An 18201-nucleotide genomic window follows, 5' to 3' on the forward strand; every position below is an offset into this window, starting at 1 on the left:
TGCTAAGCAAAAATGTGTATGCAAAGGAGGTTGCTATGTAGTTCACATCTAGTCAATAATTAGTTGAATGGATGTGAATATCTAGCCATTCGAAATTGATCCGCTTCCGTTTCTACTTTCTGTTTTTCTACTTCCACCTCCTTGATGTTCCATATGAAAATGTTTGGCTCTTTAAATGTAATGACATGTTTTAAAAATAAAAAATAAAACTTTATTTTAATGAGATGTTTTCAGAACATATATATATATATATAATTGTCATCGATAACTAAGGACAAATTACTTTTTACATGTAAGGAGTCAAACAGTGTCCACTTAATAATATGATTGTTTTGTAGCTATGATCTTGGTCAATAATATAGCCGAGTAGACAGTCCTATAACTACCATAATAGTAATTAGTTTTGCGTAATAATAGAGTACACGTGACATGAGTAGAAATAAGAAGATTGAAATCAGAAGATAAGTGAAAACGTTGTAGCACTCCGAGTACTAGTTAGTCACATATTACAATACATTGAACTAATAAAGGGTTCAATAATGTCAATTATTGCAAAAAGACAAGATTAACATATCATTATCCCAACTTAGTTTAATCCAATATAAGCAAAAACCAAAAAGAAGAACGACAAAGCTTATCAATTTGTGTTAAGTGTCTCGAGTCCTTAGCTTTATTCGTTTGTCAAGACACTCTTCAACTCAATTGCTTGGCTTCCTTGCCAAAGAATATTGGTTTGGTAGAGTGTAGGTTTCCACTTTATTGGATCCTTGACACTTTTTGAGTCTTTCTCGTTTTATCATACTTTGATGTACTAAAGTTTTATGCTTTTAAACATATTCTCGTTGTTTTTGTGCAAAAAGGGTAATGATTTTCACGCACTTTTTCCTTTAGACACTATTCTGGTTGTTTTTTGTGCAAAAAGAGTAATGATTTCCACGCATCATTTCTTCTTCTATTCTACTCTCATTGTTTATGTGCATTGATTCTTAAATGAGTTGTTCAATTCAAAAGTTATAACAAAAGTGAAAGAGTGCCGAGAAAAGAAGAACGGAGATTACAAATGCTAAACTGATAAAATTTAGGAAATAATATGGGTATTTAAAAGGGCCAAGAATTGTACATGCCATGTCTAAATACGTACGGATACATACATACATCGGTGCCCCTCAACTACATACATGATCCATATACATTGATAATACCATGTCACCCACCTAACCCCAAGTCCCTCTAATTACTTCCTCAGGCATGTTACTATCTTATGCCTATTTCCTGCTTCACAGTGCATGCCAGACTATCTCCAAGTGATCATATTTTGATTTGGAAACAAAAATTTAAAACGTTATGCCAAATCTCTTTGGAATGGTCCCCTTAACATCAAGCCTTTCCCGGTTGATTAATTTTCGAGTTAATCAAACTAGTTCAATTGCCATTTCCTCCACCAGTAGGCTAAAGATGGCAAGTTCAATCTCCATTGCAGTCTCTCCCACTTGATCTTGACTTTTCTTCCACTCGTCGAGCTCCTTTCGAAAATCTTGTTCCACCATCATGTCAATGGTGTTCGACTCCACCTCTTTCCAGGACTCGAATCTCTTGCAGACCCGTCTCACCACCTCTTCCCTTCTGTTGGAAGAATCATCGTCTCTCTGCTCCTCGACAATGAGATCCATGGCCAATATCTGCACATCCTCGGGGATTCTTTTGTTACAAGGAAAGTTTAATTTGGAAAGTACTTCTCTGAGAAGCCCATCAAGAGTTTCTTCACTGCTGCTATCTGATGTTTCAGACTCATCTTCTTCACATTCATCGTCATCATCATCTTCTTCTAGCATTCTTTTCTCAAGTTCAATTGGATCTAACCCCGCCAATTGCTCAAATCTACGAAGCTTCTGCAGAAGGTGATGCTTTGTTCCTGCAAATTCAATGCAGGAAATACCAAATTAGTTACCTGTTTGAAAATTTTAAAAGTGCTATTAGGCTTGTCCATACACTCAAAAATAACCTATTACGTTAATTACCACATATAGGAACCAACATTTGTTCCTGTGATGGGTAAATAAAATAAAGGCGCATATAAAAACACATGCATACTTCCAACTTCTATTAATGTGCAGTTCTAATTTCGAAACTTTGAACTGAACCTCTCCTACTCTCATGTCCTATATACAGAACTTCATTTAGTTGTAATGATGCCGAGGAAAAACAGAGCGGGGGGAGGGAACAACTCTCGTGCCTCCAACGGGTTCCACCACAAAACAGGAAGAAAAAAAATGCAGAAACTAGATTAATGATTGCCATATTTTGAAGCAGGGGAATCAATGAGCCTATAAATGAAAAACAAGGGTCTGATCAAAACCGAAAACCACCAAAAACTTTCAAAACAAAGTCACAAATTTGAAATGAACAACTAGGGTTGAACTAACATACGCACATTGAAATCACAAAACAAACAGTGGGTCACATATGCAGTTATATCTGCAAATACACGTATGTTGCTTCAGTATAGAACGCAATAAAACAAGCGTTCTGACCGATACTTCTGAACCAAAACTCGATAAGAACATGGAGATGCAATCCGGCTATGGATCCCACAAAGATAAGCATGGTGTCATGAAAAAACAATCTTTGCCAAGCATTTTCATGTAGTACATAACAAACAGTAACAAGCTCAATGAAAAGGACCACACAAACAAACAAGGGTACAAAAATTTAGTACAGCATGGGAATTATTACATACTCTGTACATTGGCATAGCTGCACTCCAAATCACAACCGTCTTCGTCGTCATCATCCTCACCGTCACCGTCACCGTCACGTCCCTCGTCGTCGTCTTGGAACGGAGGGTCCAATACAGAAACAGGACTGCATTGTTCCTTCTCTTCCTCCTCCTCCACTTCTGCTTGGGACTTCTTCAACCCCTCCTCCTGTTACCACATCAAAACCCTAATCAAAACACTAATATGTAATTAAGTAATAACATAACAATTTAGGTTAAATCCCAGATCCATAATTGCATGGCCGATTGACTTTTCTTATAAATTTTAGAGAATGTGTCTGACCAACAACAGAAAGTACATAATTTTTCAAATGTCGGGACTCCATGATGGGATCCAACACAAAAATATACAAGGCCAAATTTGTCTTTTCCAATCAAATAATATTACTAGACAGTGTCTTACGACAAAGAGATTTACAATGCAGCACATACATACAAAAAGTATACACTTGTTGATCATACAAATTGACACATATAACCCTCCAATCTGCCTAAATTTCCAACCCCAAATCTATACAAAATTGATCATGTTGCCGACAATTCTGTATGTTCCCCAGTGAGTTGACTCGGACCGTCGTTAAGCAGACCGAGTCCCCAGCTCGGTGTCTAAATTATTCAGTCATGGCAATAAACAACAGAGTTGGTAAAAGCCAAAGAAAAAGACAAACCTCTTGTTTGTGGCGACTAGGGGACGTCACCGGCGACGTGAACTCCGGCGTCCGGCTGCCGGACGGAGAGGGGGTTGGTTGGAGGACGAAACGGAAAGGGCTTTCGCAAAAAGCATTAAGCTTTTCACAATTACAAGCATAATCTGTATCGGCTGTGTCCTCAGACTGGCTGCAGCTGCTTGAAGTGGCTTCATTGGTTTCGGACCAGACAGCACTGCTGGGCCTCCTAGTGCTTATCAGAGAAGCACTTTTGTCCTCAACTTCCAAACAAGACTCAACCTTTTCCTCCACCTGATCGGAAGAAATCTTTCTCCTCCCGACTGACGAATCCCACCGGAGAATGTCATTCACCGAGACCTGAACCCCATCTTCGCCGTGGACTTCCCGCCTTCGGGCCCGATTCCGATTCGTTAACCTCTTCAAAAACGACCCGAATAGCCCGAACCCGTGATTTTTGTTCTGGGTTTTTGGTTTAGAATTCGCCGACTGCTTCTGAATCCTCATCGCGGCTTCCACGAGCAGGGCCGCGGTTCTGTTCGGAATTTGGAGGAAGATGGCGTTGGGGCTTTTACATGGGCTTTTGGCCGCTGGCGACGAGAAGTCAAAGAGCGGAGATTTCCTAAGGTCCGGCGAGTCTTGGAGGGAGAAAAAGCAGGCGTTTTTGCAGAGACTGCCGGGAAAGTTTGAAACTTGGGAGATGGGGCTGCGTTTTTTTACCTGTAAGTTTTGTTGGCTCTTGGTGGAAGCACTTTTCAGCTGGCAGCGTTTATCGGCAATGTAGTTCTTGAGCAGAAACGGCTCCTGGTCTTCTCTTAGCAGCTCGTGTAAGTGCTTCTGTGCCGCCATGTTCATCTAAAAAAGCTTGCAGCTTTCAAATGGGATTTTTGTAAAAAAACGGATTAGTGTAACAAATTAAGCAAAAACAGATTTTGGACGACAACTTTCAGCTGCATCAAATCAAAAGGTAGAAGAGGTTTCAGCTTTCAAAAGAGGGAGGTTTTGAAGGGTGAGAAGATGGAAGCTAATATAGGAGGATAGAGAGAGAGAGAGAGAGAGAGAGAGAGAGAGAGAGAGAGAGGAAGGAATGAGGAGACTTCATGATTCAAATCTGAAGGGAGAAGGGGGTAGAAATCGAGGCTGCGATGGTGATAAGCGAATTATTATAAAATAATGGGAAGAAATAAATACGGGTCAAATATTGAAAAAGAGTAAATTCTGTAAATTCTCCGTTACTTCATATTTTTGCATAATATTTTACATTATTAGCATGCAAATTGTACAAAATCATGAGATATCAGAAAGTTCATAAAGAATCATATTTCATTTATAAAGGAAATATTACATTTTTAACTTATATGAGTAACGAAACCGTAATACATTTGTTTTTAGTTTGAATGTTCGATACTTAATTAGTGATTGATTCCTTGTTTAAACTAGTTAAAGTAATATAAAAAGAGATATAAATATAGTAAAACAGCGAATTTTAACGAAAAGCTTTCGGTACTGTTCACTTTAACGAAAAATCATATTTTTATACTAAAAAGTTAATCTTGATACTATTCATTTTACCATTTATTTTATCTTTATTGTTAAAACTCAAAGTTGTTAAACAATTTTTATTAAGTTTTTATAGTAAAATATCTGTGTGAAAAAATAAAAATTAATAAAGAAAAAATATGGTCACAAATTGGTGTCAGCAGCAGAGCAGTGAGAGAGTAGGGAATAGGATCCGGTTTGGAGGGTGAGTCTTTCTAAGCATCTCACTCACCAGACCAACAAATTTATGTGTCTGCCAAAATTACTTAAAAATACCAATTTGTTTACACAGTTTGTCCAAAATCCAAAATATACAAATACAAATTGTACATCGTATGTCTCCTCTTTATTTTGTCACTTACTGGTATTCTATAGGGTTACTTTGGCATTTGCCTCCAAATTTTTGAGTTTCCATTTTGGTTCTTCAAACTTTTTTTTTTGGTACTAAGTTGGTCACTACTGAAAAGTAACGGATAAAAACAAAGTAACTTTCATTACAAAATTTGATATAATGTTACGTAACTACTTTTGAAGGGCATTTTAGTAACAGAACTACTTTGACCAAAATATCTCCCATTGAGGATATGTGACGTTTATGTATAAGGTATTCATCTATCTTTAAAAGTTAAAACAGACAAAACCAATTCAGCTCGAAGCTAAATTAGCACTAAAATTTAACGAACCAAACAAAACTGGTTTTCATTTTTAGAACATCAACAATAGTCAACTTGTTCGAACAGTATGATTTCAATAAGATATTATACGTGTCGTTATTTAAGTATTCATCTCGATATTCCATAGTTTCACGAAATTCCTCATCAAAATAGATCCCTATTCCCCTCTTATTTTGTTTCTCAAACAACCTTTTAACCTACTCAATATATATCTCATGTCTCTGTTTTCAATTCGTAGAAACTGTGGCGGTTTGGTGTTAGTCTGAGAAAGTTTCTCTTCAAACATACTAGACACCATGATCCATTCTAACTAAAACCTAGGCGAAACTGAATTGCAACCATTCAATAATTTTGTTAACTTTCGAAACTGGCATCATTGTTGTTTTCATTGAATTACATGTTTACAATTTAAGTTACTAAATTGAGACCAAAAGGTTGAAGGCCAAAGTGGAGAACCCAATAGTTGAAGGTGCAAATATGAAATTAACACAAGAATCCCGAGAGGAAGAGGAGAGGAGGCAGCTGCCTGCCTGTGCAGTGCTGTGCAAGAACCCGGTCAGGTGAAGGTTTCCGCGTACCTCAGTTGCTTTCTCTCTAATTTTAACCCATGTTTTTGTTTAATTGGAGAGAATAATATGTTTTTTTAATTTGGTCAAAATCTAGCTTCCACCTTGTTACAATGATAGCAGTTTATGAGGGCAAAAATTTTACTATGTTTCACCTTGTATGAGATGAACAAAACAAATGGGGAGCTGGATGTGTTAGCAAGGATCTAACGACTAAAGATTTCGATAAATATAGCAAACACTATTGATTACCTCACTCATCAGATGATCATATTGGTTGTATACAACATATTCTCCACACAAAAATTTTATGGTGCTTTGAAGTATCTCCGTACTTACTATTAAATCTTAATTTTTATACTGTTCAAAATTATAATTGTCAAAAAATCTAAAATATCTAATACTATAGAACACCGTAAAAAAAATCTCATTCTCTGCATAGGAGATACTACAAGCACTTCCAATCTTGTGATCCAAGTTTATTACATAAAATAACATTTCTACGTTTGAATTCAGTGTGAACTCAACGAATTTCACAACTATATATTAAACTCAAAATACTGTATAAATAGGGTCATCATAATCAAACCCGACCAATATATAGGAATCAAACTCATGAAATTCGATTTGGTGAGTCTTAACCACTTACTTTTTTATGGGTTTTGAAATTGATCTTCCATCCATACCTACCATTGGCAGATACATTGCAAAGGAAAACAGCTTGCAGTTGAGGCAAACATTTGGAGATAGGCTTTGGAGGTGCGGTGAAAGGCTGTGAGTTTACGACAACAAAACGGAAAGGCCCTGCCTTCGGCCACTGTTGTTTACTTTTAGCAGCGCACAGGTGCTTGTACTCTACTACCCATAAATGCAGTCCCATTACTCCATCCTCACTTTACAGCTGGACACGTAGTATTCACATAATAATATAACACACCATCCATTGACGGTCCATTCCTAGATCTCTCCAAATCTCTGTGTCCGTTACTAACAGGTTCAGAGACTCGAATTATTTATTTTAAATCATATGGCTTTTATTAGTCTGTTCTTCTGATTTTTTTGATTTTTTGATTCCGGAGAGCGAGATCCGAAGAGAATTTGAATTCCCTTACCTCTATGGTCCCAAGTTATGATATGTGACGACGAATTGGACTAATCAACCACCTTAAATCAATCAGTCTTCTCTTTTCTTTGTCTTTTAACGAACTAATCATCAATCACATAATTTGTAAAGGGAAATCGACAACAAATCTTCTGTAAAACAATGAGTTACAGCGTAGCAAAACTGTGTGATGAATTTGTAACCACTCGTAAGGTTTTTTAGGACATTTTCAATCGGAATAGGTAAATATAATTCTGTTCAAAATTATAATTCTACAAAAAATTATTTTTAAATAAATAATGTCATGTCATACTCGTATATCATATCTAATTGAATGGGTTAAACATAGTCATCTCAATAATTTACTAGTTTTAAGTTTGTATTTTAAATTTATTGTTATTTTAATTAAACTACCGTTTGGTGTTTTTAAATATAGCGCTTTAATTCAAATCAATTATTACAACTGAAGAGGTGGATCCAAAAAGGGCGAAGATGGAGGTTACATTGGGCCAGTATGTACCCTTTTGTCCAAATAATAACATGGTGAGCTTCATAAAATTACAGTCCTTTTATCGATTGGAGATGAATTTTAAACAAATCAGACCATTTTTTTAACTTTTGTATCTTTAATCATCTTCATTGAAGATGATCTTACTTTAACCCTGTTAAAGACTTGACAGTACAACTATACAAAAAGTTGAGCCCACAACTTTTTGCTAATTATAATTAAGGTTTTTATGACCGAAACAACTATGCATGTTAACTATGATCATGGCACCGTCACTTATTGCTACTGTTTGTAGCTATTTATCTACATTTGAAAGTAAAAAGTAAGAATGAATTTTGTAAATGACGAACTAATAATTTATTTATACCTTCGTTTTTTAGTGTAAATACATCGGTGTAACAAAAAAAAAATATAATGTTGACATCATATAAGTTAAATTGTAATTTGGGGAGCAGTTTCAATTTGAATACAAGGGGTAGAATCTAGAAAGGAAAAAAAAATACAGAGGATCAATTTCGATCTCAACTCTTACAATCATACAGTAAAGAGTATAATTGTTCTTGGTAATTAACTCACCCTGTGTCAACGCCATAAATTAAGAGCATGGCAGCCGTCGATTCCGATTACTTTACATTTTGACCTTCAAAAAGGGAGAGAAATTTACATGTCACTGTCATGACATTTTGTGCCAATGATCCATGCCTTATATATATAAAAAAAAAAAAGAGAAGATAAATGCTAAAGAGATTATTTCAAAATGGAACTCTCCACCACTTTATGTTTTTTGCACAAAATTTAATAGTGTTGGCACGAAGAATTGTACAAAAAACATGAGGTGTCAAAGAGTCATGTGTTTCCCTATAAAAAAATTTATGTACTTTTGTATGCACAAAACTTTGTGGTTATAATCGACATTATTTATATTATAAATTATTTCGTAAATAATTATCTTTATGAAAAATCATTTAAAATTAAAGTTGTTTAGTTAGCAAATAGATAGTTAGTTCATAACTTTTTTACCCAATTTCTTCATCTATTTTCATATAATTCGCTGATTAAACGACCTCATATTTAATTGATTTTTTTAAGAAATAATTTTTACAGGTGATTTATAATATAAACAGTTTCAATCGTAAGTATGAAGTTCTTGAATAGGTCACATAGATAATTAAAGATGAACTTGGAGCCAAGTTAATTTCTTTTTGTATTTCTGATTTATGGAACGCCATATTAATAGTATAAAAAAACTAATGAAAAATATTTGAAAACTTTGAGTTTTAACGATAAGGACAAAATAAAATGTAGAGTGAATAGTACCATAATTGACTTTTTAGTGTAGAAATATAATTTTTCCTTAAAATAAACAATATCATGAGTTTTTTGTTAAAATTCTCAATAGTATACTACTATACAGAATTTTCTCTGAGAGTAATATGACAATTCAGAAGGAAAAAATAAAGAACAACAAAAGAAAAGAAAAGAAAATTACAGTAAAATCGCAATAAACAGTGTACAGAAATACAGATGTGGAAGTGTGTGTGGGTGGGTTAGAGCGTACACCGTCGCTTTTGGCTCAGTGGCTGACTCGGTTACTGGCTCTGAGTCGTAGTCTTTTTTTTGCCCTTGTAGGCTCTCGCCAGATTCTTTTGTGAAGATTCTAATGATCTTTTAATTACATTTGTTTATCGTACATACGATCTGAAATTATTATAAAATTTTTATTTAAAATTAAATATAAACAACATCTAATAAAAATTAATCGTATGATATACAATAAACATATGTGATTGGAGGATTCTGAAAATCTCACTAAGAGAATCAGCCGTGCAGCCTCTCTTTGTCCAGTACGCTTCACATAAATTCAACTTTAATTTAAAACTTTAAAATATTTTATTATTTGGACATTAATATATATTACTTTTTCTCTTCTTTTTCTGGGTTGTTCTTGTTGCAGTCATTTCGAATGGAGTGACGCGTGACCGACTTGATTTAACAGTTTTGGAGTTTGCTTTTTGTAACCTGAAACTATAACTCAACCTTGACTTGAGAATGTTTTTTTAATTAATTATTTACTTTTTGGTACTGCTAGAGCATTACATGCTTACCTCTTTATGATGATAGTTTATATTTTTAGGGGTTGAAAAAGTTTATAGAGGTATTTCATTTTTCTTTTGAGTATCATCGTGTGATTTATCAGCATTCGGAATTGAACTTGAAATATGACGTGTAGAACACGAACCTCGAATTCGTACCCAACCACAAGACCACCCCGTGATTGTTAATGGAATCAATATCTTGGAATAGGTTTTTGTGTGATCGTACAAAAATTTTTGTTCTTTAAAGATTAAGGTTAAACATTTCGAGACTAAATTTTAACTGTCTGCATCGATTCAAAATCATTCATTTGTAGCATTCAACAAATAAGATCGTTTTTAAAAAATAATTCTACAATAAAATAAAAATGAACGTACGGAATGAAACCATAATAGAATAAACTTTCTAACGAAAATATATATGCCATTAAGGATTTGTGATTTGTTTAAATTTCAAAATGATCTGCACCCAATGAAACTTGCTGAATTTTCCTTTCAATTTGGGTTTGAAATTCCTTCAAATAAAAATAAATAAATAAATGAACGCGTGCAAGATCATTTCTCTTTGTTCCAATAGAAGAAAAGGCAAAACATATAATATTGCATGCATGACACAATATATGAAAGTGTATTTACTTTCGTCCTTCATAAACCACCCAAACTCTTATGAAAAAGGCGGGGATTGATCTGCCTGTACTTTTTAAAATCATTTTAATTTTACATGGTTTCTACATTCAATTTAAATTTTGCAAATTAAGTTCGCTGTAGCCTGTAAAGGACGTGTAGCTTAAATGATTAAAAACATTTCCTGTTGCATACAACACTCGTGCATACAACACTCATTGTAGCACTCGCGCATACAACACTCAAAATATTTAAAACAAACAAACAAATTATTCAAAAGACAACGTAGCCAAAAAATAACAACGTACATGCTGATATTAGGGTGAAAACAAGAAATGTGCACGCTGAAACTTTACCTGTCTGCCCAATACCCACTAAAACCAGCAAAACCCAGGACCAATGGTAAAAGCTGTTCATCATTTTTTTTTTTTGGACTAAAACTGTTCGTCCTTTTCCATACTATTTACAAAACTTCATCTCTCTCTTGTCGTTGTATCCTAAATATTTAAATTCATATTACACTTCAATTCATTGGGAGTAGAGGAACTGGTCAATCTTAATAAGCCAATCATCCATGCACATATAGCATTATTAATTACAATTTACAACGCGGTTAACTTTAAGTTATAATTTATTAATTTACCAAAAGTATTTGTCCCACGACTCCCACCTTCGTATTTTATATCTTTACTTTATTTAGCAAGAATCTTCTGCTACCTGAACATGTTTCATATAATATTCTCCTTAATTATTTTATTCATTGATAATTTAATCATTCCACTAATTCTTGTACAAGTGGATCAAGATTAATTAGATTGACATAGCCAAAAGGTGTGGAAGATAATTGAGTTCTGGTGAAGAACCTAATCCGGATTCCGGACTTGCATGCGAGGAAATGATTGCAGTTTTTATCCTTTTGCCGAAAGCTCTCACTTATCAGTCATCAATATATATATATATATAGATTCCACTCTAGCTGTCTGTCTGATAAAAAAGCTCGAGTGTATAATTAGCTTAAATAATTAGCAATCCAGTTTGATTATCTTCAGTGCTCTCCAGTTAGATCATCGATAATAATTACATATTTCCTTACATATGTGAAGATGCAGCTCAAATGGCGCTTTCTTTTTTCGGGATATGGTGACTAGCCATTCGCTGGCCGTTAGATAAACAATACCAGTCAATTAAATTCACTGTTGGACTTGCGGATTGACGTTTTATCGCCAAGCAGTTTAAATTAGTGAAAAATTGTGGAACTTATTCGCCTAAATTATTATTCACAATTTTGAACAACTATTGAATTTGTTTGCATAAAATAGAGTTTAAATTTGTGAATACTGTTGAATTTATTTGTACGTATGAGATATGGTGCAAATCGTCATAGTGTTTTGAAATTATTTTACTATTATGTACCACAAGAACATCTTGTGATGCAGTTTCTTTGCAAGTCTGATTAATTTGAACTAATTAATTAGATAAACAGTTGGATCATCACATGATTTTGCAGTGTAAAACAAGCATTGTAGAATGTATATATTTTAAATATTTTCAAAGAGTTACGTTAGGGAAGATGCATGGGTTTCCTTCCCAATAAAATCCCTGCAAGTGCCCTAGTGTCGTAGATTGTCCTCTCGCTGCCACTCACACAACTCACAACCCATAAATTAACTAGCAACTTCCATTATTGGTTGAAGGTAGCTAAAGTTAAAATATACGTGGGATTCATATTACTTTATACACATTGTCGAATTTACAGGGAACATGTAGGTATTTAAAAATGATTGGACTCGAGAAATTTGAATTTAAGTGAACGAGTAGTTTGATAGTATGATAGCATACTATCAAGCAAGAGAACATTTAACCTAAAAATAAAAAAATAGAGCATATTTAAATTTTTGTCAAGTATTATCTTTGTAGTAAGTCCAGAAATTCAGATTGCATTATTTACATGCCGTCTCAATTTATGCAAGTTTTGTGTTCTAGCAAGTTTAAGTTGTCAACTATACTCTCGTTAGATATGTCATGTTGTGCCGATTATGTCCATTGTCATATTGGTGGTTGAAATCCAAAGTTTTGTCTATGGTTAATTGTGTGTTCTTCTTTCAAGACCATATTAGCTCTTTTTTTTGAAATTGATCAAATGGAGAATGTATACATATTTAGAGTTATCCTGAATCTTATAGTCTTTTATACCAACCAAATTTGAACCGAAAGTCTCGATAAGAATTGGGTTGAACAATGCTCAACCCATCGATAAACAGGGTATGGCCATGTGCGAGCTAAAAAGGAAACAAAAACGTGGGTTTAAATATTTATATTTTTCAAGGTTGGTGGGAGTGACAGCGTAGTGGTAGTACATATATGTTATATGTCAACCAAATCCTTGTTTTTACTTGATAAATAGAAAAGGCTGTTTAGTGGATGCTTAATCTTTTTGTTCACAAATTATTTATCAAAACAATGCATCATGATTTCGACCAAAAAAATTTCATGGCACCATTCTGTCGAGCATCTGTTGGGCATCTATCAAAATATACCAACATTCGCCGAAAGGTTGTGATGACATCTATTGATAGCTGTTGTGTTTTTCTTGCATTTGCATCTATAAGGATGTGCCCAAGCTAATAGATTGTCAAGACTTGACTACCAATACTTTTTGAGTGAAGCATTACGTTGAGCATGTGGTGCGCACCATTAGGTTGCACAGAAGAAAAAGGAAAAGACACGAGAAAGAAAGAAAATTGGAGAAAGAAGAAGCAACAATAGGTTGTAATCCAATGTTGTTCAGTCTCTCCTTAATTGGGGTCAAAGATAAATCTACCAATAAACATACATGGGGTTAGGAAGCTGTTGAGGTCATGAGAAACCATTGGCCCCAAAGTGACTATGCTATTGTGTCAGATTAGATGGGAATTAATCATGAAAATATTACTTATTAGCATAACCGTTTATTTGCTCTACACATATAAATGGCTAGACAATAGCTAAATTAAATAAATAAATAAAATTCTAAAAATGATCTTTAAATAATGATATCGTACAATAAGTAATACTACTTTGTCATATAAAAAAAAATTAGAAGAATGACTACTTACATGTAATAGCCAAATATTATCCAATTTTCTACACTCAATTTGATGAAACTGTCCTTCACGCATGCATAACATGACACATTGAATCTCATAAGGCAAATTTCCTGCCCTTCTTATGGGACTTCTTTAATCACTTGGATTATCCATTTGCATATATTTTTAACTCTATTTTTAACTTTTGATAGCATAGTCCTTTATCCATCTTAGTACCAAGTTGCAACGTGGGTTAGTATTGGTCCTTAAAATTAGAGGTCATTGACCTTCAAAGTTTGTCAGAAGTCCTAACATTATATTTGAGTCATCGACATTAATATATTTTCTATATCCACATGGGGCCTCCATAATTCCACAACCTAGTGCCTCCACGTAATACAGCCAAACACCGGGACGTCCATTTCGCACGTGTGGTCGCGGTGGAGGAACTCCGTCCACGTGCCAGATACGGTCGGATTTTTGTCTCCGTCCCTTGATGTGGACTGTATGAGGAGCTTCCCCTATTAGGTCAAACGACATTTGGTTTGCCCTCCTCGACGTGGCACTCTTTACATAGGATTCCCATGATTGCACTATTATATCTCAATTTTCTTGAACCAACAAACCTCTATATTTCATATTCCTTTACCCAATTTGCTTCATTCTCAAGATTTGTTTTTACCAGTGTCATGCAAGTTGATCATGTTAACCATATCTCATTGATGACTAATTTTTTTAAGTGATTCAACTTTTAATTGAACCAAAGTAATTAATAACAAAAACTCATATCTATTGAGCTAGAACGTGGTTAATTTTGTGACAATATTAATATTGTGCTCATTAATAATGAGTTGTTAGTGCTCCTCACTAATATTCGAGTAGGATCCTGACACTATTTGATTACAACCGTTCCAATTGTGAACAAAGACATAGATGGTCAATCTAATCATATATGCGAAACAATGTCTTGGGTTTTTACAAAAGATTTCAATGCAACTAGTAGTAGAATATTTTTTTTTTCGGGCAAAGTGCAACCATTTTATAAGAGGGGCATTTAATTTCATTAAGCTTCCAATATGATATATGTTTCAACCCGTCTCCTCACGTGTCACTCATCTTTAATGGAAAAAAATGTTAAAGCAACTCTACTGGGGACATCGAGGTTTTTAATTGGTGGTCCCAATAAGGTTCAATCGGGCTAGAGGATTAGTTCACTGTGATACCATGCAAATTTAGAGACAGTCTATTGGCTCATTACTAATTAAGCAACATCATAGTGTTTTTAACTAAATCACTTGCGAAAACCAACAGATGTGAGGTTTTATACAAAAGACCTTGGTGCTATTGGTAGTTGAACCATTGTAAAAGAGATTTAATTTCATTAATTTTCGGATGTGAGAAATGCTTTAACATGCTCATTCACGTATGACACATCTCTAATGGGCCACACGTGAAGGCGCAACTCCACATCGCTAACCCTTTTTTATTTGGAATTTGAGGAATTGATTTGGGTGTCCAAACTCGGGGCTCCAAGGTTTGCAATTTGTGGTTCTAATACGGGTTCAGTCGGACCTAGAGGCTTAGTCTTCTTTAGTACTTTGTAAATTTTGAGAGACGGTCTTGGTCCACTATTTAGTCATTATCGATATTGTTTTCAACTTAATTACAAAAGACATCGATGCAATTACTAGTAAAACTATTCAAACATTAAAAAAAAAAAATTCATCAACAAATTTATGCGGGAAATGTTTCAACAGAGCCATAGGTATATATAATGCCCCTGCTTCTAAAATATTGACATAAACCCGCTAGTAATACGTGCAAGCATACTGAAGAATTGCTTTAATTATGTATGTTAAAGGAAGATTTTATGGTATACAGTGTAACAACGTAATATCTCTACCCACCTCGAGCTCAAAAACAAGATCTTGTTTCTCTGTCAAATCATATTTTTCTCAGTCGATGAACATGATGATTTTGGAGTCGAGCCAAACCCAAAAGAAACGTATACGAACTTGCATGCAGGCAAACCCTCATTTTTGGTCGCTCTACCGGGAGACATCGCATCTTCGTAGCAAGAAAAAGAAAGATCTATCTCCTCTCTCTCTAAAGTTAAGGGTTAAATTTGGATTGTGGGTTCTCTTCATCTAGTCATGAGGTGTTTCATGAATATGGATAATATAATGTGTTTAAAACATTATGTACGTAGGATTCTCCTTATATCTGTACATACAGATTTATGATTCTCATTGTATCGGTACATATATACATATTTATTCATGTTTGTGTATATATATTGATCGATTGACTGTTCAATTGTCATGGGACAAAAATGAACATGTCGCGGCTGCATGTTTGTCTGCATTGATCAAATATGCGACCAAAACATTTCATTAAATGATTAATTAAACTTAACTTTTGGATGTACTCCACACACACACATATATATATAATAAATCCATGCTAATCCATAATTCTTGTGCTAATTATGCTCTTGTTATTGTATCATAAATAATATTGCTTATAAGAAACATCGTGGAGGCTTCATTTTAGGTCATGCTTGATCAAATTTCCGCACTAGACAAAGGAATAATTGATATATATCCTCTTTAGACTAGAATATTATGGACGTCAATTATTAGACATTTGTCCATGTGTAGGTATGTTTGGATTAATTAGGTCATTCAAGTTCTTTCGAGTTTCGAATTCTAGACTTAGCTCTCATGTACTTGAATGACTTATATTTCTCCATAAAGAGATTTGATTGATGGAAATGATAATGAAACTTATGAAATCGATGAGATCGATAATTAAACGAATATATTGCTTCTTAGAACGTATAAATGGAGATATTAAGTTATTATCGGTGGCTAACTGATTATGTTTTTACCAGCTTGGATGTGACCTTGGAGGCATCTTGAACAAACATAAAGTATCCTTATAAAAAATAAAATTAAAAACAAAAGGACATTTGGAGGAAGAATACTACAGAAAATAAAAATAATTGTTAGCAACAAAGAAAATAGAGAAAAGTACTCATCAAATATTCATATCTCAAGTCCTTCAAGTATCGCCTTCTACTGTTGACCGAGCCATTGCTTCATATTGTTCCTGTGAGAGAGTAATTTGCTTATCAACTGTGACAAGAATGCCCAACTTCTTGCGTCCTGAGAGAACCATGCCATTCAGAAAATCCCATATTTTATGAAACATATCAACTGGGACTACTACCAGTGTTGATCTTACTCCGTCCGCGGCGCCGAAAGAGTCAGCAACACGCTCTATCAAGTGCATCCGATCGCCGAGGATGGATGGGAATAATGTTTTCTCATATATGATGTGATAAAAAAACCCGCTGCCTATAAGTTTCGGTAATGAGTAATCTAATTCTGATGGTATGCAAGTACCATCATGTAGGTGCAGCTCATCGCGTTCTTCGATTGGCAATCTTTTGTTGAGATCGGTACATGAATAGTATTTTCTCTTGACATTCCAAGTAATTGAGATCTCCAGATTGTTGGATTTTTAGATCGCCGGGCCCGTCCCCGATACTGTCCCCAACTTTATTACATGCCTAATTTGTCAGGTGTGGGGTTTTACCACAAAATGCCTCGGTATTAGTGAGAGTTCAAGCTTGTTTCCAAGCCCTTCCTGGTGACAAGCCTTTAACTGTCCCCATCGCCGAGGATGGATGGGAATAATTTTTTCTCATTTATGATGTGATAAAAAAACCCGCTGCCTATAAGTTTCGGTAATGAGTAATCTAATTCTGATGGTATGCAAGTACCATCATGTACGTGCAGTTCATCGCGTTCTTCGATTGGCAATCTTTTGTTGAGATCAGTACATGAATAGTATTTTCTCTTGACATTCCAAGTAATTGAGATCTCCAGATTGTTGGATTTTTAGATCGCCGCATGTCCCCGATATTGTCCCCAACTTTATTATATGCCTAATTTGTCAGGTGTGGGGTTTTACCACAAAATGCCTCAGTATTAGTGAGAGTTCAAGCTTGTTTCCAAGCCCTTCCTGGTGACAAGCCCTTAACTGTCCCCAACTTTATTACATGTCTAATTTGTCAGGTGTGGGGTTTTACCATAAAAGGCCTCGGTATTAGTGAGAGTTCAAGCTTGTTTCCAAGCCCTTCCTGGTGACAAGTCTTTATGCTAAGAGTCCAAGCTTGTTTCCAAGCCTTTCCTGGTGACAAGCCTTAAGCTTGCACGGGCCCGAACGTGGCTCTGATACCATGTTGGATTTTTGGATCGTCGAGCCCGCCCCCACTCTAATGACACCGATATTGTCCCCAACTTTACCACACATCCAATCCGTTAGGTATGGGGTTTTACCACAAAAGATCTCGGTATTAGTTAGAGTAGAGTAATTATATTTAAACCCATTGGGTTTCTTTGAACCCACCGATGTGGAACATTTAACACTTGCAAAGTGATTGATTGTCTTGATGGACACCTTTTGATGTATCTTCTGCTATCACACAAAGTATGTAGGCGTCGTCGGTATAACTAGGTTCCAAGACCGGCGACATCTTCAACTGGATGATCAAAAAAAGCTTGTATTGTATGTACGAGACG

At 35.0% G+C, this 18201-nt stretch overlaps 1 protein-coding gene across 1 annotated transcript; it reads right to left on the reverse strand.

The window, feature by feature from the left end:
- Positions 1-1054: 1054 nt before the first annotated feature.
- On the reverse strand, positions 1055-4583 carry LOC126600775 (uncharacterized). Its single transcript, XM_050267421.1, has 3 exons — positions 3445-4583; positions 2738-2924; positions 1055-1912 (listed from the first exon to the last, which is right to left on the reverse strand). The coding sequence occupies exons 1-3, from the start codon at positions 4294-4296 to the stop codon at positions 1413-1415; spliced, it is 1539 nt and encodes a 512-aa protein (XP_050123378.1). The 5' UTR covers positions 4297-4583; the 3' UTR covers positions 1055-1412.
- Between the last annotated feature and the right edge of the window lie 13618 nt (positions 4584-18201).

Source organism: Malus sylvestris, chromosome 14 (genome assembly GCF_916048215.2).
Source record: "Malus sylvestris chromosome 14, drMalSylv7.2, whole genome shotgun sequence".
NCBI lineage: Eukaryota > Viridiplantae > Streptophyta > Magnoliopsida > Rosales > Rosaceae > Malus > Malus sylvestris.